Genomic DNA, 22,761 nt, shown 5'->3' on the forward strand with positions numbered 1-22,761 from the left:
CAAGAAAAAAGTACAGTTAAGCTCGCCTTATATTTAAGGCAACTTTTATAGCGCGGTTCGCACGTGGGTTTGCATCGAGAAAAAAGTACAATGAAATTTAAGACCTAGTTCCCTGAAAACACTAAGTATCCAGCAGCCTACCAAAGGGAAATGTGGAGAAACACTAGTTGGTGTTAGAGGAGTTTGATGCAATCTGCAAATCGCTATAATAGCTTTGTGTGGCCTTAGGAGTAAGATGTAGACTGTGTTATTGAGGGGGCGGTTGTTTAAGAAGGTAAATTCAGTCTCGCTGTCTTAGGATCTTGTTTTCTGCCTGTATTGGCTCTTTATCTTAGTAAGTGAAGCTTCCCGTTCCATCATGGTGGCCCTGCCTCGTGACCCATCATAAGATCATATCCATTCAGCATTCCCTGAGTGTGTACCACGCTGCTGCTGCTTCCGCTTGGCCCTTGCCTATGCATCTGACATAAAAGCAGACCTAACCATTTCCCTCTGTCTGGACTTTCTGCTTTTCCCAGTGTCACTAGTGACTTCTTCCCTATGTCACAGCTGGATGCTTGTCTTTCATGTCTGTAACAGAAAGGCTTTTCCCTTTTCCCTCTCCAGATTGGGCTCTTCATAGATCTGGCCACTGCCTGGGCTATGAGATCACCTCAAACAAATAAAACCCTAACCTAGAACCAAATCTTTCTGGGAGCCACATGATAGCAATAGCGTTTGCCAGTCTTTCCCTGTGCCAGAAACCCCACCTGCCGTACACGGTTGCTTGCTTAATTCACTCAGCTACTGCTAAAAAGCTGGTGAGCACAAAATTCACAGTAGTTCTTAGGCTATTCCAAATGCCTTAATGTTTATGCTTTCTTTATACTTCCTTCAGTTAACAAGAATTAGTATTGTATTTTTTAAAAAGTATCCATTTGGGGCTTAGACTTCATTTGTCTGTGTTATTACAGAAGTTGGCAAGTTCTTCTTTTTTTGTTTGTTGAGATACAGTCTTGCCAGGTAGCCCAGGCTGACTTTGAACTTGTGGTAGTCCTTCTGCCTCAGCTTTCTGAGTGCTGGGATTACAGGCATTCGCCACCTCACCTGGCTTTTGTTGAATTGGAGTCATCTTTAAGATTTCCCTGGGGCCAGGATGGGATGCTTAGAAGCAGACTGTAATGGCTGAAGTGCATTATGAAGATGATGGGCAAATGGGTGATTTAGTCATTGGTGCTTGGACAGCAGGCTAGCAATTAGGAAAATAGAGGCTGGGAGTTCTTCTGTGTGCTATATTGGAGTAGATTCAGGTGGCCAGAAAATGAGCATGAAGCCCTATGTGGTGATGAACGCCTGTAACTGGAGCACTGTGTGGGTAAAACAGGAGGATTGGATGTTCCAGGCCAGCGTGAGCTAGTAAAGGCAATGCTAGTACTTTGAGAACTTCTCTTCCGACTTGCCAGAGGGCAAGTGACTCGGCACATACATTTGTTGGACTCTATCCTAGTTGGGTAAGTTTGTAAAGATGAGGGTGGCTGCAGCTTATTAAAACAGTATCTGTGCTTAGTGAAGAGGCAGGGATGGGACATGTGAAGTGTTCGGTGGGAGGCCTCTTCAAACTGGAGAATGCGCGTTATTGCAACTGGAGTCTGCAAGGCATCAGGATAGAAGCAGTGAGGTGGCAAGGGGACTTTCCCTAGGCTGACTCCCTCCTTCCAAGCCTCCCTCTCCCTTCCTCCCTCCCTCCCTCCCTCCCTCCCTCCCTTCCTCCCTCCCTCCCTCCCTCCCTTCCTCCCTTCTTCCCTTTACTTTTGGCTTTTAAAGACAGGGTCTCATTATGTAGCTCTAGCTGGCCTGGAACTCACAGAGTTCCTGCCTCTGACTCCCAAGTGCTGGGATTGAAGGTGTACTTCACGCCTGGCCTTCCAATCTCCTGTGTTTTAAAAAAGATTTTTCTTACGTTTGTTTGTTTGGTTAGTTCGTGGGGGAGGGGGTGCCTATGCCACAACACATTTATGGAAGTTTGGGACTCGGTTCTCCTGCCACCATGTGGCTTCCAGGGATTGAACTCAGGTCATCAGTCCTGTTGGCAAGTGCCCTTGGTCCTAGAACCCTGACATCCTGCTTCCTATTGGTCAGCTCCAACACAGACTGCGGTCCAGTAGGGTCATCTGCTGCTGTCGTTGGCAGTGTCTGGCCTTTTTTCCTTTGGTTGTAGCTCTCGTGGCCCTGAGATACTGCTCAGCAGTCTGTTCTTTGCCCCAGATGGTTCCCTGGGCGAAATCGGATGCTTCTTAATTACCATGGAGTCACAACACACTTTTTAAACAGCTGACTGGGGTGAGGTTCTCATGACTGGAAACAAACTGTCTTGGAGTAACTGGCAGTTGTACATTTCTCATGTTCTGCAACTACTTCAAACATTTCTGTCCCCACTGAGAGGTTCCTTACCCCATAGGCCAGTGGTTCTCAACCTTCCTAATGCTACAACCCTCTAACACAGTTCCTCATGTTGTGGTGACCCCAACCATAACATTCTTTTTGTTGTTACTTCACAACTGTAATTTTGCTACTGTTATGAATCATAATGTAATTATCTGTGTTTTCCAATGGTCTTAGGCGACCCCTGCAAGGGGTCCTTCAACTCCCAAAGGGGTTGCAACTCACAGATTGAGAATCACCGTCATAGGCATTTCTGATCTACTCAGCCCTGAGACACCATCACTTCCCATTTTGTCTCTGTAGTTACCCATCTGGACATTTGTGAGCTGTACACTCTGTGACCTTTTGTGTCTTGCTTCTGTCACTGAGACTCATGTATGAGACATTTTTTTCATGTTGTTCTGTGTATCAGTACTTTATTTTCATGGTGGGATAACCCATCATGTGTATCTGTCACAGTCTGTCTGCTCATCTGCTATGAATATTTGAGCTGTTAGTTACCACCGTTTGTGAATCCTGCTTCCACAAACAAGTGTACAGTATTTGTTTGAGTTTCTGTGTTCAGTTCTTGATATAGTCAGAGATGGAGCTGCTGGGCCACGTGGTGGTTCTGTGTGCAACTTGAGGAATTAGCAACACATTTTCTGCAGTGCTGAACTATCGTATAGCACTTCCATCAGTGCCCAAAGTTTCCAATTTCTCCTAGCCATCTTGTGGGTTGGGAGGAGATCCTTATTGTGGTTCAAATTGCATTTCTCTAATTAATGATGATGGCCCTTTCTTGTGCTTAGTAGCTTTTGTATATCTTTAGAAAGTTGCCCAGTCAAGGCCCTTTGCTTATTTTTAATCTGATTGTCTTTTTCTCATTGAGTTGTAGGGCATGTTTATATATTTGGGGCTCTGGACCCTTAGTGCATATCTTCTAGTGTTAGGTCTCCTAGCCAGGCTTTGTTCTTGTGTGTGTGGGTATGTGCATACATGTGAGCAGGTGTGTCTTAAGCCTAAGGCAGCTAGGCCACACAGGGAGGTGTTTAATTCAGCTGCTCCACAGCCACTGGCTGCATCTGGGTTGTAGACAGGCGTTGGCTCTGCCCATTGCTTCAGATAAGTACTGACTTTCCTTCTGACCCTCATCTCGCATCAGGAAGCTCTGCTGTTGTTTGTGATGGTGGCAGGGCACTTGTAACCTTCAGGACACTGTGAAGCTGGAGTGCAGGGAGCCTCTGAGCTTTCTTAACTTGCCTCTAGTTTGGTCTGGGGCCATCTTAAGATTTCAGCTTATGCCAGAGCACCCAAGGCCTTTGAGATGAGTGAGTGACACAGAATGTTTGCTTTGCAGAGTCGTCGTTTTTGAACTTCCATGAGTCAGACTGTGAACTGAGAGGCTCAGCACCCTGTGACTCCCTGCTTTCTCTCAACACTGAAAAGATTCTGGTATGTGTCTGCCACTCTGCATTTGCTGCACCCTGGCCAGGTTCCCACCAGTGGACTTTGTACTACAAGTTCCTCTGTAACCGAGGTTTGACCAAGAGCCAGAATGTGAAGCACTCCTGTGATTCTGAGAGTGCCTCCTAAGGTGGTACCCTCTGTCCTGTGTGTGTTTGGATCTGAGCTAGCTTGCTCTAGACTTTATAGGTAAGCAGAGCACTGCGGCTTATGACAAGAAAGTCTTGTAACCACATTGAACACAGTGGTCAGTCAGTTCATTGTGGCTGGCACTATGGCTCATTGGTCACACTGCATTACGTCAGCTGTTTAGGTATGTCTGCCAGAGGGCTCTACTGTGTATCAAGAAAAGACAGGCTTAGATTTGGAGCTGTCACCTGATTCCCATCCTCTAGATTTGCCCAGGTATCGGATCTTTAGTCCTTTCTGATTTAGGGTTTCCTGCATATATGCCCAGGAGTTTGAACTGTGTCTGTGGCAACTTTTTGGCCACATGTGATCTCTGTGTCTGCCTAGGGCCAGCCTGGTGCCTTACACTAGATGGCTGTGTGCATTACTTGATGGGGAAGTATTTAGTCATATGTTTTGTTTCTCAGTCAGATTCTTTTAGGCCTTTATGTCCAACATGTAGCTGTGGATTCTGGAGTAGTTGTATGCTTTACCTGGTATTCTGTGTTCAGGCCACTCTGGAGAACTGGTGACTAAAATGTGATCTTCTCAACATAATTAAAAGCACTAAAGAGCCTGTGCAAACTTGAAGGAGCCTCAGAGTAGCCAACAGGGCTAACCCCATGAAATAGAGAAGATGCTTCCTCTTGAAAACAGAAGTGGTTGATGATAAGGAGACCTAAGCATTCACCTACAAACCGTATTCCCGAAACTCAGCAGACAGTGGCACATATGTTCCTGCTTCCATAGAGCTCAGACAGCTCCAGCATCTTAAAATACAGGCTTTCATGCAGGGCTTCCATCATTTGTCAGAAGCTAAACAATATCTCCGTTTGTTTGCAGAGCCAGGCCAAGTCTATTGCAGAACAGAAGAGATTCCCGTTTGCTACTGACAACGACAGCACCAATGAAGAGTTAGGTGAGAATCCAGTCTGGGAGCACTTGCAACATCTGCCCAGAGCTGTGGTTGGATGCAGAGCAGGAAGCCAGGTGGGAGGAGAGCTGGAAGACTGGCCCTGCCACTCAAGCCAGATAGGGTCACCCTGGCCTTCCTGAGATTGTGTGTGGTGTGCATGACCAAAGGTTTGGGTGGGGCCTGGGGATGTGTTTTAACTGATGGAGTGCTTGCCTAGTGTTCAGGAGGCCCTGGATTCAGTCCCCAGCACAGCAGAAGCTAGGTGTGGTATAATTGCAGCACTTGGGAGGTAGAAGGATGAGGGATCAGAAGTTTACAGTATCCTTGACTAATTAGTGAGTTTGAGGCCAACCTGGGATACAGGAGACCCTGGCACAAACAAAGGGAAGGAAGGAAGGAAGGAAGGAAGGAAGGAAGAAAGGAAGGAAGGAAGGAAGGAAGGAAGGGAAAAAAGGCTTTTGCATAGTGCTTGGTAAGGACCATTCCAGCCCTGGGTTTCTATGGAAATTAATAGTTAATAAGATCAGCTGCTCTGATACTGTGCTAGAAGAGTCACGTGCCATCATCATCATCATCATCATCATCATCATCATCATCATGTACAACAAGGGAATGAAAGAGACTCTCAGAGTAGCATCTTAGGTGTGCTGACATAACCAGGCCTGCATTTATCTCCCACAGGAGGCAGATCACAGTTAGTGGGGCCAACATGGGTGTGGAACCACCACATTCACTCAGGAATGGAGCTTCATGGTTTGGCCATTCCTGTCATGCTTTGAAACAGGTGGGGTTCACCAGCATCTAATGTGTGTTGGGGTGTTCCCCATTGCCTAGTGGGCACACATGTGAAGAGTAGACCCATAATGAGCATAGAGACAGGCAGAGCAGATGGTCTCCAGTTTCTACAGATGGCTAGTTGCAGGAAGTACCCAAGGAATTTTTCTTTTGACTGACAAGTGACCATTTCATCCTAATTTTGGCATCCATTCTTCATGGTAAAGTCTTTTATTCTGCTTTGTCACTGCAGAACACTGCCACCATTTGGAAAGTGCCCCCTTTTGTACTGTTCTTTGAGGTGACCTTAAGAACTAAGTGTCCTTTAAGGCATCAGACTGATGTTTGTGAAATGATTGGTGTGTGTTTAGTTGGATGTTTGTTTAGTGGATGGCACTGAAGCCCTAGTGTGGAGGCTGGAGAGATGGCTCAGCTGTGAATACAGGCACTCCATAACTGTCTGTAACTCCAGCTCCAGGGGACCTGACATCCTCTTTTGGCCTCCGTGAGCACCAGGCATGTGTGTGGTGCACGAGAGTCATACCCATAAAATAAAAATAAATAGAAAAAAAAGCCTTGGTATGAGCCTGCCTACTTACTCTGAGGAACAATTCAGGAAGCCCTGGAGTAGTGTGGGGTCCGAGCTGAGTTAGGCTCTTCTGTGTGACAGAGATTTTTCTTAGAAACGAGCCTGTCAACACAGGCAGTGTCCAGAGATGAGCTGCTGGCTGTAGAGATCTTGGCTGGAATTGTAGCTATCCCAGTTTTCCTTTTGTATCTCTGGGTATATCTCCACAGGAATTTAGACCCGACAGCTGTCTACAGTTAGGTGAAATGTGGGTCAGTTTTTTTTTTTTTTTCTTTGAAGTTGTAGGTAGATACAGCAAGATTAGGGCCCCATTTATTTTCTTTTGAGGGAAACTTGAAAGCCAGGGCCCAGACAGATCTATATTCTTAAACCAAGGGTTTCCCTGAAGTTATGCTTCATTTTACTTTTTAAAGAATTAAAAAAATATGTTTCTTTTATGTAAATGAGTGTTTTGCTCACATGAGTGTTGAATCTTCTGGAACTAGAGTTACAGACAGTTGTGAGCCACCATGTGGCTGCTGGGGACTGAACTCAGGTCCTCTGGAAGAACAGCCAGTGCTCCTAACTACTGAACCACTTCTCTAGCCTCGGTTCCATTTATAGATCATTTCTTCATTCTGCAGATAGTACCAGCTGTGGGGAAATAGAGAATTCTAAAAATTTACCACTGGCTTATTAGGCGAGAACCAGGGAGTTTGGCGAGGTTTCAGAGGCCCCCATCCCCATACAGCTGGGCAGAACTGAGGGGCTCTTCAGCGGCCTTCCTCCTCTTACTTCAGAAAGCTGGTCTTGTGTCTGGGTGTAGCAGGCTGGGAAGGGCGGCTCTGCAGCCTGGGGCCTGCTTTCATGGTCTCGCTCGGTGCCACTGTTTTCGGGAAGTCCCCAGCCACTTATGCTTCAACACCTTTTTGGCAGGTGCAGGAGACAGTTGTGCCAGCCTCTCTGCAGCCAGTCAGAGAGTAAGAGCCTTCCATTCCCAGAGGCCTGGGGCTGCCAGTGCCTGAGAAGAGCTATGAGATAGGCCCTTGTGCTGGCACTCCAAACTCCATGCTGCCTGCAGGCTGCCTAGCCAGTGCTGCAGGGCACCTTGTCTGCTTGCTTTTAGGTTCTTTAACTGCATCCCCTCCTCAGAGCTGCCTTCTGAGACAAGGCAGAGTGACGGACTGACTATGCCTGCCTGCCGTTCTTGTCTTCTCTGATACTTTTCTGTTTTGTCTCACAGCTATTGCCTATGTGTTGGTCGGCAGTGGTCTCTATGATGAAGCAATAAGGCATTTTTCAACAATGCTCCAGGTAATGCTCTCCTTGGGTGTGTGATTATGAATGTTTAATATGATGAGAGGTGAACCCATACATCTGCAGGGCTGCAGTGAAACACGATGCACAGTTGCAGGGTGTGGAAGAAGGCAGCTTTGACCATGACTTCTTAGTGCTAGGCCTTGAAGGATCACTTTATTCTACATGAGATAAAGGAGATCAGTGTTGGCAGAGTAGCACACACTGTCTGCATCTTCCTGTAGTAGAGGTAGTCTTCTGCTGCCAGATTGATCAGCAGTAGCTCCAGGTTGCTTTTCTCTGCCGTGGAACCGCTACAAAACATGGGCGTCTCATGAGACAGACCTTCTCTGAGATCTGGACCCACTGTGAGATCTGGACATTAAAGTTTGTTTTTCTAGGACAGGAGTTGAGTGAGGTTAACTTGTTCTGCTCCTGGATCTGCCTCTCACTTAAGCAGGAAATTGTGAGGCTGCTTGAGGCAGGCTCGGCCATTGCTTGTTAGCAGATAGTTAGTCTAGATAAGAGAAAAGAGCCTGATATGGTGGTGTACACCTGGAATGCTAGCGCTTAGGAGGCTGAGAGAGTGAGTTCCGGGCCAGCCCTGGTTACAGAGCTAAAACCCTGTGTATACCACATGTACAGAGAGAAGAAGGAAGGGGGAGAATCGTGTGTAAGTGTGCCCGTGCATGCTGTGGAGGAGACCCCACAGAAGCGCTAGCCATGTCTCACAACATTGCTCACTTGTGCTGTTTTAGAAGTTTGTCCAGTGTTGATGGGTCTGGCCAGTGCTCTACGGGAGAAGGGCCTACTCCCACGTCCACACCTTCTGCTCTGAGCTTGCATGTACGAATCATTGAAACCACCTCTAGAAATGTTCTTTTTTGGTTTAGATGAAATATCCTGTACTTTGTACTTTATGCCCTAGTGTCTAATACCTTGTACATAGAGTGCTCAGCAGGCACTCTGAGTTTTCACTACTCAAATGTCATTGTTACTTAGAGGGGCCAACAGAAAGCTCAAAGTCCAGCAGATAGATTTCATTTTAAAGTACTAATTTTGATTTGGTTTGGTTTTTTGTTTGTTTGTTTTGCCAGAGCTGAGGACCGAACCCAGGGCCTTGTGCTTGCTAGGCAAGCGCTCTACCACTGAGCTAAATCCCCAACCCCTTAAAGTACTAATTTTGAAACTTTAGCTTTGCCTGGGTTCCTTAAAAAAAAAAAACAAAAACAAAAAAAAACACACACAACAACAAACCCACAATAATTGGATTGTGTTGATAACTCTATATTCCCACAAAATTCATGAGAGTTTTGGTTATTACTTTGAGGTTCTTATGTCAAAGCTTTGTGTGTGGGTGGTCACACATGCTTTTGTTTTTCAGTGGAATTTGAAATGCAAAGATAGATGTTTAAATAGGTTTTCAAATTGCAGTTCTATTTAGTGTTACATTATTAGGAAGGGTAAGTAAGGGGCTGGAGAGATGGCTCAGAGGTTAAGAGCACTGGCTGCTCTTCCAGAGGTCCTGATTTCAATTCCCAGCAACCACATGGTGGCTCACAACCATCTGTAATGAGATCTGGCACCCTCTTCTGTATACATAATAAAATAAATAAATCTTTTTTTAAAAAAAGGGTAAGTAAGACTTCCACAGTGAACATAGGACCCTGTTTAGAAAGGAGATCCGAGGTATTTTCCTCCCATCTGAGTACTAACCAGGCCCAACTCTGATCAGCTTCTGAGACCAGGTGAGATTGGACTCCTTCAGAGTGGTCTGGTCATAGACTTAAGCGCCACCCCTCCCCTCAGGGTTTCTCTGTGTAACCCTGGCCGTCCTGGAACTCACTGTGTAGACCAGGCTACCCTAGGACTCAGAGATCTGCCTGCCTCTGCCTCCTGAGTGCTGAAATTAAGGGCATGCGCCACCACACCCAGCAACTTAAGGCATTTTTATGAACAGAAATCAGTTCTTTTATGGTAACAGCACCTGAAGATACATAATCATTTAGTTCAGCTTTTTAAAAAAATATTATTATTGTGATTGATGATAGTACTGAAACATTACACTACAATGTCCCTCCTTCTACCATTCTGAGGTCATGTAAATTCTAAGTATTACTATTTGTGTTTTATGACCTGAATACATGTACTACAGACTGTGTATTAGTGTTTAAATTAGTGCTGTAACCAGTCTGTGGGTGCCACCTGAGCTGTGGAACAGGATGGCATTCCATTGATCAGACTCTCTCTGTGCACAGACACTACAGTTAGTAGGGATACAGTGTCTCCATCAGGCTGAGACATAGCCAGTGTGTGCAGTCGGTCAGGCCAGGTGTGGAAGGAGGACCAAGGGTCCTTAGTAGTGCATTTGTCTCGGCAGGAGCGCCCGCCCCGCTGCCCCTTTCAGTCTCTTGCCGGCTCCCTGCTGCTTTCAGCCTTCTCTGCACAGTGAGAAGTGCGGAATCTGTGTTTGTGACACGTGGCGGGGACAGAGTGGAGTGTCCAGGTTAGGTTTGTGACTATTTGTCACATTCCTTTGTAACTTGTTATTATGCTAAGCAGAAAACTCCAAGATTCAGTAACAAATGCTACCATTTCCCCAAAAGTTTTAATGGAAATTCTCAGTCCTCTTTTCTGTTAGAGCTTTCCTATATTAGGTTCGTGTGTAAGAGTTCCCTGTTGATTCCTTTGAATGCCCTGTCACCCGTGCATTGTGACTGCGGACAAGTAGGCAGCAGCAGATGTAGAGTAGCTGCCACCAACTCCACTTAACCAGAACTTTCTTCGTGGGTGGATTTTGCATAAACCGGTCTCTTTAGGTTGAATGTTGACAGCATGTTTGCCCTTCAAATTAAACCGCTCTTGCTTTCTTTGTATTGGTAAATGTAATGGTCAGATTTCTTGGTGTAGTAGAACTGATTTTTATCCCAGGATCCCTTTTCCTATCCAGAATTTCAGAACCTTAACTCCTCAAACACACCTGCTGGTGCTCAGGTTCTTTGTCCTCTCTAAATTATAACTGACTAAGCATCTCCAGGGACCTGTTTATGCTATGCTGGTGCTGACCAGTTCTACCTGTTGCTCGTAGGACCCTCCAGATGTGCAATGGCTGTTTTAAAGCCAGTGACCATCCTAAATAAACCACACTGTGATAGCTATCCTCACACAGACTTGGGGTTTTCTTGAGTTCATTAACACTCAGCAGACTTTTTAGACAGCTGTGGACTACACTGCAAAGCAGTGACTTCTGATCCCATTTCCAAGAAGTGACAAGAGTGTCTGCAGGGGCTTGGAGGTTGTATAGTTGCTATATGTATGAGATCACTTTCGTGTGAAAGTTGAATTCCAGAGAACTTGGATGTAAAGTTTGCTGTTTTCCCATCATCTGCTTGTGCCATCAGGGTACGAATCTGATGTATTCCCATGATCCTCATCGGTGCGATTATTCCAGTGCTTGTCATTGAAAAGTGTCCTCTTTGTGTCTTGTGACTCGAATCGAGCAGTTGCTTGTTGTTCCTCCCTCCCTCCCTCCCTCCCTCCCTCCATCCATCCCTCCATCCATCCATCCATCCATCCATCCATCCTCTTCTTCCTCTTCCTCTTCTTAAAGATCTCACTGTGTAGCCCAGAGGAGCCTCAGACTCTCAATCCCTCCACAATTTCCTGAGTCAGGGATTACAGGTGTGGGCCACCAGATCCAACCAAGCTCAGTAAGCACTCGCTCTGTAAATGTTTGTCTGCACTGTCGGTTGCTGATTTATCTACCCATTCATTCATCTTGAGACACTTTGTAACCTGCACTGGCCTTGAACTTACAGCAGTCCTTCTGCCCCTGCTTCCATAGTACTGGAATGAATGTGTGGACCACCCCCAAGGACTAAAATGCTGATTTTCATTTGAGTTAGGTTGATTTCACATCAGAGTCCTGCATCACTTCCACGTGCATCTGTGCACAGCAGTGGTGACCTTGAATGCCGAGCCTTTGCCCAGTTACCTGCCTCTCTGGCCCTGGTAGGGCAGGTACCTGGCTAGTTTAATGCAGCAGTTGGACCTCTGTGTGGATCCGATCTGATTGTGGTGGTCTTGAATTCCTAACATGGCTCTGCTTCTCACCTTCCATCCACAAAAGAACTGCAGACACCCTGTGGTTTTTGCGACATTTTATAAACACCCTCTAAGTAAATGAGCACCACTGAGGCAGAATTTAGCCTCTACTGCACCCCTAATGTACTGATTTTTCTGACTTGACTTTGAACATAGTGAATTTCTAGTTTGGGTTCAGAAGCCAGCCTTATGGTAGAAAAAAGAATCACCTCTACTTTTAAGAAGATTATCTTGTTTTATTTTATGGTATATGTGAGTACTTGCTTGTATGTGCCCTCACTAATGTGTGCCTGGTGCCCTAGGAGACCAGAAGAAGGTATTAGATAGTTGTGAGTCACCTCATGGAGGTGTCAGGAACCAAAACTAGGTCTTCTCCAGGAACAGCCAGAGCCAGTGCCCCTAACCTCTGAGCTGTGTCTCTAGCCCCTCGTGTAAAATTAAAGTCACTACATCTGTTAGCTATGGCATGACAGTAACATGTAGATTGCCTTCTGAGTGGTTGTTCCCTGTTGCTGTGGCCATCCCCCCCACAACCCCCGCCCCCAGATGCTGTAGCTGCAGAAACTCAGGAAGGTTGGGAGACAGTGTAGATTTCACTGAGCTCACTTAAAATGCTGAAGAGCCTATTAAAAAACAGGAATAAACTGGTCATGTTTGCTCAGTAGCCTCAAAATTTATGCTGTGATCTCAACTTATTTTTAGAGATAATGTGTTTTGTTTTGAGGCAAGGTTTTTCTGTGTGACAGCCCTGGCTGTCCTGGAACTCACTTTGTAGAGCATACTAGCCTTGAACTCACAGAGATATGCCTGCCTCTGTCTTCCCAGTGCTGGAATTAAAGGCATGGGCCACCATGCTGGGCTGTTTTTTTCTTTTTTTTTGTTTTAAAGAAAAGTTATATTACATAAATAAAAGCTTTGTCTTGTTAACATTGAAAGCTAAAGATGTTTAATGTGAGTAGATAAGGTTGTACCCATTTTTAAAACTAAAACTATCTGTACTTAAATTTAGGAGTAGTAACACTAGATTCTAAATACAATAGTACAATTGTGCGTGTCCTTCTGTGTCGTTACAAAGTGTTTCTTCAGAGGCAGGCTCTGGACTGGGGAAAACATGGGTGCTGCAGAGCTGCTCACAGGGGTGGCTGCAGTGCTGGGGTAGTTAGGCCTCGGGAGGGTTTGAGAAGAGGCCTGAGTGGGGCCTGTATGTGGGCACACTTTACACCCCATCGCTCAGCTGCAGGAGGCTGAAGACAGGAAGCCGTCAGTGTGCCTGTATTTCAGTTAGCACTTCAATGCTGCAACTTTTATCAGCTTTTGAGTGGCAATTTTTTTTAAGGTTTAAACTATTCTAAATGTTCCTGCTGTGGTAGCTGGAGGTTCCCATGAGCCATTTCAGACAGGCAAAGCTCTGTCTGCTTCAGTTCAGCCTGCAGCTGGCCCCTTTTCCATCAACCATACTCCACCACCTCTAGCTAGCACAGGCTTAGCAGAGCAAACCTCAGCCTGATGTCTTTCATCCCCTCTGAGGCTTCTCTAGCTGTTCATTGCATACCTTGTGTTTGCTGCTAAATAAGTCTGACCTGTAGTTAGACTCACTCTGTGCTAGGTCCTGTGCATGCATAGGAGACATGCTCCCAAGACACTGGATTCCAGTGGTGACAGATGTGAAAAATGATGTTGTGACTCTAAGCTATGTCCTCTCTGGCCCTCGGTTTGTTTGCATGATTTTTTGAGGCAGATTCTCACTGCTGGAAGGTTGACCTTGGAAGCCAACCCCAGCCTCCCCAGTGCCAGAGCTGCAGGCTGGAGCACCGTGCCCAGCTAAGATACGCTATACTTGTGTATTTGTAGTCATGTGACTACACTTGACTTAAAAAACGTAATCTTAAATGTGACTTCAGGCTGTTGGTTTTTTTTTTTGTTTTTTTGTTTTTTTGTTTTTTTAAGAGTTGGGGAAAGTGCCACGGATGTCTCTGGTCCTTGCCAGGCAAGCGTCACCATTGAGCTACAACCATAGACTTGCCAAACTCCTCTTCCTGTTTTCTTCCCCTTTCTCTTTTATTCTTTATCTTTAGGGTTTTTTGTTGTTGTTGTTGTTGTTTTTTGTTTTTTTTTTTGTTTTTTTTCATCCCCCTATGAGGAAGTCTCCAGCTCGCAGAAATCCTCCTGCCTCAGCCTCCCAGGTGCTGGGGACAGATCGAAGCTGCCATGCTGGGTTCTGGCTCTACCTAGATTTACTTATTTATTTACTTATCTACATGGTTATTTAGTTTGGTGTTTTGTACCAGGGTCTCAGGTATTTCAGGCTGTCCTTGAACTTGTGATGTAGCTGAGATTGGCTTTGAACTTTCGATCCTTCTTCCTCTACCTCCCAAGTGCCTGGCTGTGCTTTACCTACATTTGAACTTCTAAAAGGCTATCTTATTCAGAATTCCACATCTTTTTTCTGCCCCCTCACCTGAGCTCCATCCAATCACCCAGCTCTGCATGCCTTCCAGTTTAACTCATGAGTTCACACTCCACACACATGCTCTGCACTCACACTGTTGTCACCCAGCTCTGCTGCAGCTGAGACCCAGACCCCTCTGCTTGTATGTTCTCACCAGGGCCCCATGGTTTGCTGGCTGACCTTACACTATTCCAGTTACACCCCGAGCAATACGATCCCTTGCCTGTTCCTCCCTACCTCCACAGCCAAGCCTTGCACTGAAGCTGTGGTCTTGCCTCCCAGGCTGCCTTCTGTCTGGGTGGTGATCTGGGCTCTTCCCCAAACCCTGGCCCAAAGGCTTCCTGGGGACAGGGCTAAGGTGTGTCCCAGCTGGACTGGGAACAGGTGCTGTCATCCTCAGCCAGGCTAGTTGATGAGAAATGACTGGGAAGTACTGGTTTTCCAAGCATGAAGTGGGCGTATGGAAGGGAACAGGAACAGGATGACCAGTGAGGTCAGAGACAAGCATCAGTTTCTGCAGGACTCTGCAGTGTGGCCAGCTGTCAGTGAGTGATCATGTGTAGACAGCAAGGATGAGTCTGATGCAATGATTCTTCACTGATCCCCATGTGCAGCATGTACATATATGTCTGTATGTGCATGTGTGTGTTACATACAGTGATGGGCCCATGTGCACCCTGGGTGGCAGTATGAAATACAGTGTTGTTGGGGTTGGGTGATGGCACAGGAGAGTGGCACACCCCAGACATCTGAATCCAGAAGATGGTGTGTGTGTGTGTGTGTGTGTGTGTGTGTGTGTGTGTGTGTGTGTGTGGTTTTAGGGGGATGAGGTGGTACTCTGAGAGCCAGTCCCAGCTCCAGGTGAGGCCAGTCACATCCGTAGGGTAACTGTTTATTTGTACCTGTTTCTGATTCACTTTGTGGTTCCTAGAGTAAACTATTCATTGCAGAACTGCCTGTTTGGTACATTTGAGTCACACCAAATCTGAGCCTGGGCCAGTTGTCCACAGAAGTGTTGTCTCAGGGTTGAGTCCTATGAGAGCCCTGGACTGTGTGCAGACCCTCTGCAGGCCTGAGTCCTGTTTTGTCTGCTCAGTTCTGCCTGAGTAGAAACCTCCGCCAAAGCAGGCAGGCAGTTCCTCTGCTCGTCTGGCAGCTTTCTCCTATCTTGTACCATGCCTTTCCACACCTGTGTGTTCCCACTCAGCAGCCACCTGCTCTGCCTTCCTGTTTTAGTGATGAGTTAGAATCCTAGAATCCTTGGTGCCCTTTATAGTCTGTCTGTCTGTCTTTCTTTTGTTTTTTTGGTTTTTTGAAACAGGGTTTCTCTGTGCCTTTCCTGGAACTCACTTTGTAGCCCAGGCGGGCCTCGAACTCACAGAGATCCACCTGCCTCTGCCTCCCGTGTGCTGGGATTAAAGGTGCATGCCACCACCGCCCGGCTCTTTACAGTCTGTCTTAAGCCCAGAAAGGCTTGGTTCTTCTTGGTTTTCTAGAGTGTGTTTTACTTAAAATGTGTTTTCTGTCTGTGGGTGAATAGATGCAGGTTTGTTTTAGATAGCAGACAGGATGGGGTCATGGTAGCCGTCGTTTCCACCAAGAAGAGTGGCTGCCATTCTGTTGTTTCTCCTGTGCACACAGTGCCTGGAGTCACCTACTAGGGCTGGCGATTGCTCTAAGATGTCCTTACAGCCTGCACTCCTCTGTGACCATGTGACTCAACCCTCTTCCTACTTAGTAGATGCACAGACAACCTTCTTCATGCAGTTGCAAAGGGCTTACAGATGATAGACTAAGAATCGCATGGGAACCAGGAGGGAACCCAAGAGAGTTTCCACTGTGGGAGATGATCAAAGCATGCTTGTTCTTGTTGGCTCTTTATAGTTTTCATGTGGTGGTGTTTTGAGATAGGATCTTACTATAAAGCCAAGGTTTGCCTCAAACTCCGCTTCTCCTGCCTTATCTTCCCCGGGGCTGGTATTACAGCCTGACTTTTTTGTTGTCTCCCCAGAGGTTCCATGAGAAACTAGCAGGACAGTTGTTGGGTTGAGTTTCTGTGACCTTTTGCATATGGTGTGCCAGATTGCTCTCTGGGACCCTGGACCACAGGGTCCTTATTCTGTGTAAACAGGCTAAGAATTGAGTGCAGGGTCCTCCCCTTCGTTTGTCTGCATTCACCAGCACGGATGCTGGGGTGCTCTTGTCATAGTATGCACAGACATGGGTCTCAGCTTGGAGGCTGAGCAGCATATTCCCCTTTGGTGGGTTCAACTGGGGCAGTTCTGAACAGCTCTTCAAGTTGCACCAGGCCCTTGTAGCAAAGAATAAAAACTGAGGTGAAAGAGGCTGAGGCCCAGCTAGACAGGTATTCCTACCACCCAGATAGAAGAGAGGTCACGCCTCTACCCTGGGCAGGGCCTCTGGAGGGACTGCAGAAGGTTGTTCTTACCTCTGGAGGTGGTAAAAGGATCCCTTTGGCTTGTAAGGAGTGAAAGAATGGGAGAGCAAGCTACAGAGTCAGTTACTTCATTCTCGTGGCTGCATTACACATTCTGGAATGCATTGCTGCCCTTCCTTTGTTTGAGAGAACTCCTGCCTCCTCAAGTTAAGTCATGGGTTTATGCAAGGCGACATGGTAGGGCATTAGAAAACTACCTGCTCACATCCCCCCTTTTCTGAACTCCCAGGTTCTCTGTCTGTGCGATGTGGTTGCTGGCGTACCAGTCATGGAGCAGCTGAGAAGATGGCATTTGCACTGAGACAGCTCCCTGAGGGAAACTGTAGTGCTGGGCAGTGCTGGGCAGTGCTGGGCAGTGCTGGGCAGTGCTGGGCAGTGCTGGGCAGTGCTGGGCAGTGCTGGGCCCCTTCCATCCAGTGCAGTTTAGTCGTGTTTCGTGTAGCAGTCCTCAGCACGTCTCCTTCAGCAAGCTTTCTGGCTACAGGTTGCAGATCTGGACTGCAGAGTCACCTAGGGTCACACCAGTGCAAAGCTGTAGAACTGTCTTTTGACGTATCACTTAGCTTTAAGCAGAAACTGACTCTTGTTTTGTTTTGTTTGTTTCTAGTTTTTGACGTGTTTCTGTTTTGGTCTGACTAGGAGGAGCCTGATCTGGTTAGTGCAATTTATGGCCGAGGGATAGCCTATGGAAAGAAGGGATTACATGTGAGTATGTATAGTCACGCTTGCCACCATGCCCATGTGGCTTGATGCACCCAAGCCTTTGTCCAAACTGCTTCTTATTCACTCAGCTCTGCCAGGACACAGACGAGAAAGAAGGGTGGATGGTCACCCCAGGTGCCATGGCTAGAAGGTGGGCAGCCAGGCTCCCGTGGGTCTTCCAAGTCAGTGATGACCATTCCCCAAGAATACAGAGACTAGGCTAGATTGTCACAGTGGGATGTATAGCCTGAGATCTAGTCACAGTCATGACAAGTTGGGTAAAAGAACACAGGTTTTTTGTTGTTGTTGTTGTTTGTTTTTTAGCATGTGGCATTTGTTTTTATTTGCTACATTTTATGCTTTTTGCAGATAGGAAAAGGTCTTTGCAGCAATAATCAAGTCATTCCCTTTATTCCTCGAGGAAGGTGGTAGAGGTGACAGTGAGCCCTGTTCATTAAAAAGCCACCATGCTGTGAAAGTGCTTTCCCAAGATCATGCAGTAAATCAGAGTGCCCTTATACTTAGAGTGCCAGCATGCTTAGAGTGTTGTACACAAACCCTTCCTATGATTCGCAACTAAAGACATTCATGTGAGATAGTGCTTAGAGGGAAAATCATCATTTTTATAACTTTTACATTAAAAGTCACAGTCTTTAACATTTTATTAAGTATGTTAATTAGAATTTAGTGAAGTTTAAAACATTTACTATGCTGGTACTGGCTTGGAGAAAATTGATATGACAGTTATAATTGTACCCTTCTGAAATGGAGACTGGGACAAACTCAGCCCCGAGAACCATGGAATTGAGGGTATGAACCATTTCAGCCGTATGTCAGCAGGGACTAGGTTCAAGTTATCACATAGCCTCCAGATAAGTGCTGCTTCCTGTCCCCATCTGTCTAAATTTGCAGCTCAACATGTAACTTGTTTTTGTCTTTAGTGGAAACTTAACTGTGCATTTTTAAGCATAAAATCAGCCTGTACATGCTCAAGAGAATTTAGCTAGACTAGTCATGAAGTAGGTTCTGAGTTCATGGTTTTGATCAACACTTGGCATTTTCCTGATCCTCACTCACTGGTGGGTGTCATTCCCCAGGCTGGCATCCATGTGTTTACCCTGGGAGACTAGATGGGTTACGCTTAGATCATTTCTGCCATCTGTGAACTTATGGTAAGCATTCAGGATTAGTGTGCCACTTCTCAAGGGCGGGAGACTTGGGTGAGTTGAGCAGCTGACCTGACACCACTCCTTGACCAAACCTGGCAGAGCATTTGTGGAGAACTGAAGTTTGTGTCCCATCTCTAAGGAGCGGTTTCTCTGGCGACTGCATTGTTAGTGTCTCAGAAGATCTTGCCACTGTTCCAAGCAGCAGTGTGTCTCATACTAAGCTAATACCTTTTCAAGGACGTTAAGAACGCTGAGCTTGCTCTGTTTGAACTGAGCCGAGTAATTGCCTTGGAACCTGACCGTCCAGAGGTATTTGAGCAGCGGGCTGAAGTGAGTGTGGTTTTCTTTTTCCCTGTTACTGAATTAGCTGAGATTCAGAACCTTTCCCATGATTATTATTATGACTGTTAATGCTCCTTTATGCTGAATTGTGTTCCTACCTAGTTCCTAAGGCCTGTAGGTACGGTGGTAATTACTGGACAACCATGGAATGAGTGATGCACTTAAAGTAACATGAGAATGCTATTTAGAGTGAAAACATGTGGTTATATTGTCTACTTCTGCAGTAGATACTCATTAAAGAGATATCATTTACCATACTGCAGATGTAAATGTCACAATTTAACAAAACTGACTATAACAGCATTTGGACAACCTGAAATATATAGCCCTTGGAAGCAGTTGTTCCGCTGGTATGGAAGAAGGAGAGAGAATGAGTGAATGAATGAACAATGAATGAATGAATTGCCTGAGTATATGTACCCATGTGCTCATGTACAGTTCTTATGAGATGGACCTGCCTCCATAGATGCCCAGAGCAGGAAGGTTTGCTGTAGAGCTCTAGGTAGAGACAGAGGCATGGAAGGGGGTGTCTGTAGCATCTGCTTAGTGGACATCCGTAGGTGGCCTGCACAGAAGCTGATGGGGGGAGCTAGGCGCATGGGAGGGGAGGCTTGAGGGCAGCAGGAGGAGGGTGTTCTGCAGAGAGAGGGGAGTGCTAAGACTCCGTTTGTGGCTTTAAATCGCTGTGTTCTTGCAGTAGTGCTGGGCTGTTGGGGTCTTGTATGCTAGTGTGTGCATCCAGTTAGTTCTCTGATATGGGGTGACCTTTTCTTTCTCTCGAGAGGGAAAAGAAGCAAGTATAGGATCACTGAGTGCTCAGTCACTCCAAGACTGCATCTGGAGGTCCTGTCCTCAAGTTGTAGTGGCTTATAGTTCACTTTATTTTCATGTTTTTATGTTGTATTGGGGACTTGGTTTTAATCTAATTTTTCTCGGTAATGTAGTTCCTTACTTGTTCATTTTGGGTCTCACTGTTGGGCTTGGGGGCTGTAGTCCTGTCCCCACAGCAGAGGCTCTTGTGTAAGTGGTTGGGCTGCCTACTATGTCCCATCAACTCTGGGCAGGCTGGTATTTCCCTCAGGATTCTGGGGCTGCATGAAATGATTCTGATAAACCAGGAATTCAGTTAAGACTTACAGGTTTTTAAATTTTGCACATCTGAGAAAAAACTAATTGCTTATCTAAAATGATATTGCTGATTAGAACAATTATTTTTCCATTATCTAAAAAATACATAGCAATATTTATGACACTGCCAGCAGTCACTACATCATGATTTTCACAGCCAAATTGCAGCCTGCCTTTGTCTGCCTTAGAACTAACTTGTGAAATGCTTTGCTTTTGTGTTTCCTGAAATAATCTGTATTTGATGAAAATATTTTAACCCATTACTGTGGATATTAGCAGTTGTACCAAGATGTGATAGTTTTTACCTAGGTGTTAATAAAGCAGAGAAGGGCATTTTTCCTTCCAAATGGTAGCCCCACCCCACCCTGTAATGAGTTCCAGGCCATGTCCATCTTTTTCCATTTTGGAAGCCACTGCTAATGTTTGGGATGGACCCACACAAGTGCTCTCCCAGGCTGTGCTGGACTCCTGCAGAGCAAGTGACCGATTGTAACCCAGGGTGAACATGACCTTTCTTAGAGCACCCTGTTTAGAAATTGCTGGAATGATGATTGCTTGTGACCAGGTGCATGGAATTGATTGCATGAACACAGGGACCCACTGGGGCTTTCTAATATCTTGTTGACTTCCTTTTGGGTGCTTGGCTGTCGTCTATGCTGTCATGCTGCCTGGACCACAGTGACTGATGGCTCTGAGGGGCTTTTCAAGTGGGCAGACAGTTTCCCCGGTGATGCTGAGTATGGTTGATGAGCTAGGGGCTGACAGGGCACCTGGGATCCTAGAAATCCTCCTTCATCTTTTGCTCCCACAGGGAGTAGAGCTAGAGACCAGGAAGGACTTACCTGCCAGGACTTGTCTGTCTCTCCCAGTGGTTGACTGTGCACGTGCCAGTCTTTACTTAAAGAAGAGCCACATCTGGTTTGCCCAGAGTGGAGTCAGTAGCAAGGCAGCTGCTTGAGTCACATCCCGTCTCCTCTCACTGAACTGAGACTAGTGGCCCTTCTGTGCATCCACCTGTGCGTGCATGAGGCCGTAGGTCACAGCCTGCTATAGGGAGCTTTGTGAGTGGTGTGTGGTAAAACACTGACAGTATAGGAGGGCTGGTCATAGGAACTTTTCCTGATTGCATGTTTTGGATTTCTAGATTCTGTCCCCTCTGGGACGAATTAATGAAGCCGTAAATGATCTCACTAAAGCTATTCAGCTTCAGCCCTCTGCACGGCTGTACCGACACCGGGGGACCTTGTACTTCATATCCGAGGTGATTGCCCCGTAAAGATTGGTCCACACCTCACTTCTCCCACCATTTCAGAAGCCACTCTTTGCTAGATTGGGTTCAGTTTAATGTCAGTGCTACAGGGCAGCTGTGAGAGCATTGTCTTTGGCAGAAATTAAATGCAATAGAGAATAATAAGGGCCAGTTGTGTTTCCATGTTTGGGCTTTCAGCAGTATCAAATTCTAGGCTGGTATGAAAAGGTTGCAATTTGGTTCATAGCTTCTGCTTAGAGGTACAACTTGAATTTGTCTGCTTCTCAGTCTGAGAGCTGTAATCTGAACCTGTAAGACTTCCAGACCATTCAGTTTAGGTGGACTGAATCTAGCAAGAGTCTGTTTCTGACAGAGTGGCTCCTAGACCACAGGTGTCTGTGATTGCAGTACTTTAACAGTGCATGTACAGACCAGAGCTTCAGCTAACACACAGTGAGGACGCACCGCAGCCTGGGTATTTCACACATGTCCAGTGTGAGAAAAGATGGTCTCGCTGGCATTTGAAATGATACTTTACCTGTGGTCAAGACAAAAGGCCTAAAATTAAGCCTCTGTGAACACCAATTAGCAGTTAGCAGGGCAAGGACTGCTGGTTTGTCTGGACTGCTTGGCTGTGGCATTTCCTTCAAGGCCAAGAAGGGACCAGGACCCGATGGGGTTTTTCCCTCTGCCCGTCTAATTTCTAATAAACACCATCTTATCTCTCCTCCTCCTTTCCATAGGACTACGCGACAGCCCACGAGGACTTTCAGCAGTCCTTGGAGCTGAACAGAAACCAGCCCACAGCCATGCTGTACAAAGGCCTAACTTTCTTTCACAGAGGACTTCTGAAGGTGAAGCTGCGCTGCCCGCGCCTGCGCTGCTGCGCCTGCTTCGCTTGAGGGGCGGGAGGACTTAGTGGGACTGATCTGATGCACCTCAGAATGTCACAGGTGTCTTAGCTGTGTGTGTGCGTGCATGTGCGTATGTGGATGTGTGTGTGTGCGCGCGCGCACGTGCGTGTGCATACACACTTCACTTGCTGGCTGCTAAAAGTAGGTCTTCCTTTGGAGCAGTGCTGAGCACTTTGGCCTCAGCTCATGGGCCTAGAGGAGCTGTGTGTTGTGGCTTGGGGGAAAATCATGGTGGGTACCAAGTCTGTGATTTAGAAGTTGGTTCTGACAGTATGGCCCAGGTGAGAAGGACTGGAGACTGAGGAGACATTTGTAGGTCCTGCTGGGGCTGAGGAGACATGACCCAGCTACTGGGTCCATAGGAGTGGGAGGCTAGTGACATGACCAGTGTGACTAGTATGACCGTGGACACGGATCACGAGGCGGTAGGAGGAGTAAGGCACTGTAAACAACCAAACCACTTGACCTGATGAGAAGTATTTGTGTGGGTTGCTTCCTGCTGAGCACTCCATTGCATGTGCTTGCATTTCTGTGGGGCTCCTGCTATGCAGCAGGCTGTACCAATAGCCAGGGTCACAAATTTGCTACCTGGGTTATAATACCAATGCCACACAAGGCCTCAAAGTATTGGTGGTCCCCTATTACAGGATAATCCAA

General features: G+C 46.5%; 1 protein-coding gene across 8 annotated transcripts in view; it reads left to right on the forward strand.

Annotated features, from left to right (window-relative positions):
• The window catches only part of Ttc13 (tetratricopeptide repeat domain 13), a 57,008-nt gene that overhangs the window by 8,857 nt on the left and 25,390 nt on the right, over positions 1-22,761 (forward strand). For 2 of the 8 annotated variants that reach the window (XM_036186968.1, XM_036186969.1), the window contains exons 2-8: positions 3,761-3,855; positions 4,879-4,954; positions 7,537-7,607; positions 17,240-17,305; positions 18,709-18,801; positions 21,086-21,202; positions 21,934-22,044. In XM_036186968.1, coding sequence (XP_036042861.1) covers positions 3,761-3,855; positions 4,879-4,954; positions 7,537-7,607; positions 17,240-17,305; positions 18,709-18,801; positions 21,086-21,202; positions 21,934-22,044 — 629 coding nt within the window. Of the gene's footprint in view, positions 1-3,760; positions 3,856-4,878; positions 4,955-5,664; positions 5,736-7,536; positions 7,608-17,239; positions 17,306-18,708; positions 18,802-21,085; positions 21,203-21,933; positions 22,045-22,761 lie in introns of those variants that run through there. The other 6 variants (XM_036186970.1, XM_036186971.1, XM_036186974.1 and 3 more) reach the window with 4 other exon arrangements.

This window comes from Onychomys torridus, chromosome 5 (genome assembly GCF_903995425.1).
Source record: "Onychomys torridus chromosome 5, mOncTor1.1, whole genome shotgun sequence".
NCBI classification, from domain to species: domain Eukaryota; kingdom Metazoa; phylum Chordata; class Mammalia; order Rodentia; family Cricetidae; genus Onychomys; species Onychomys torridus.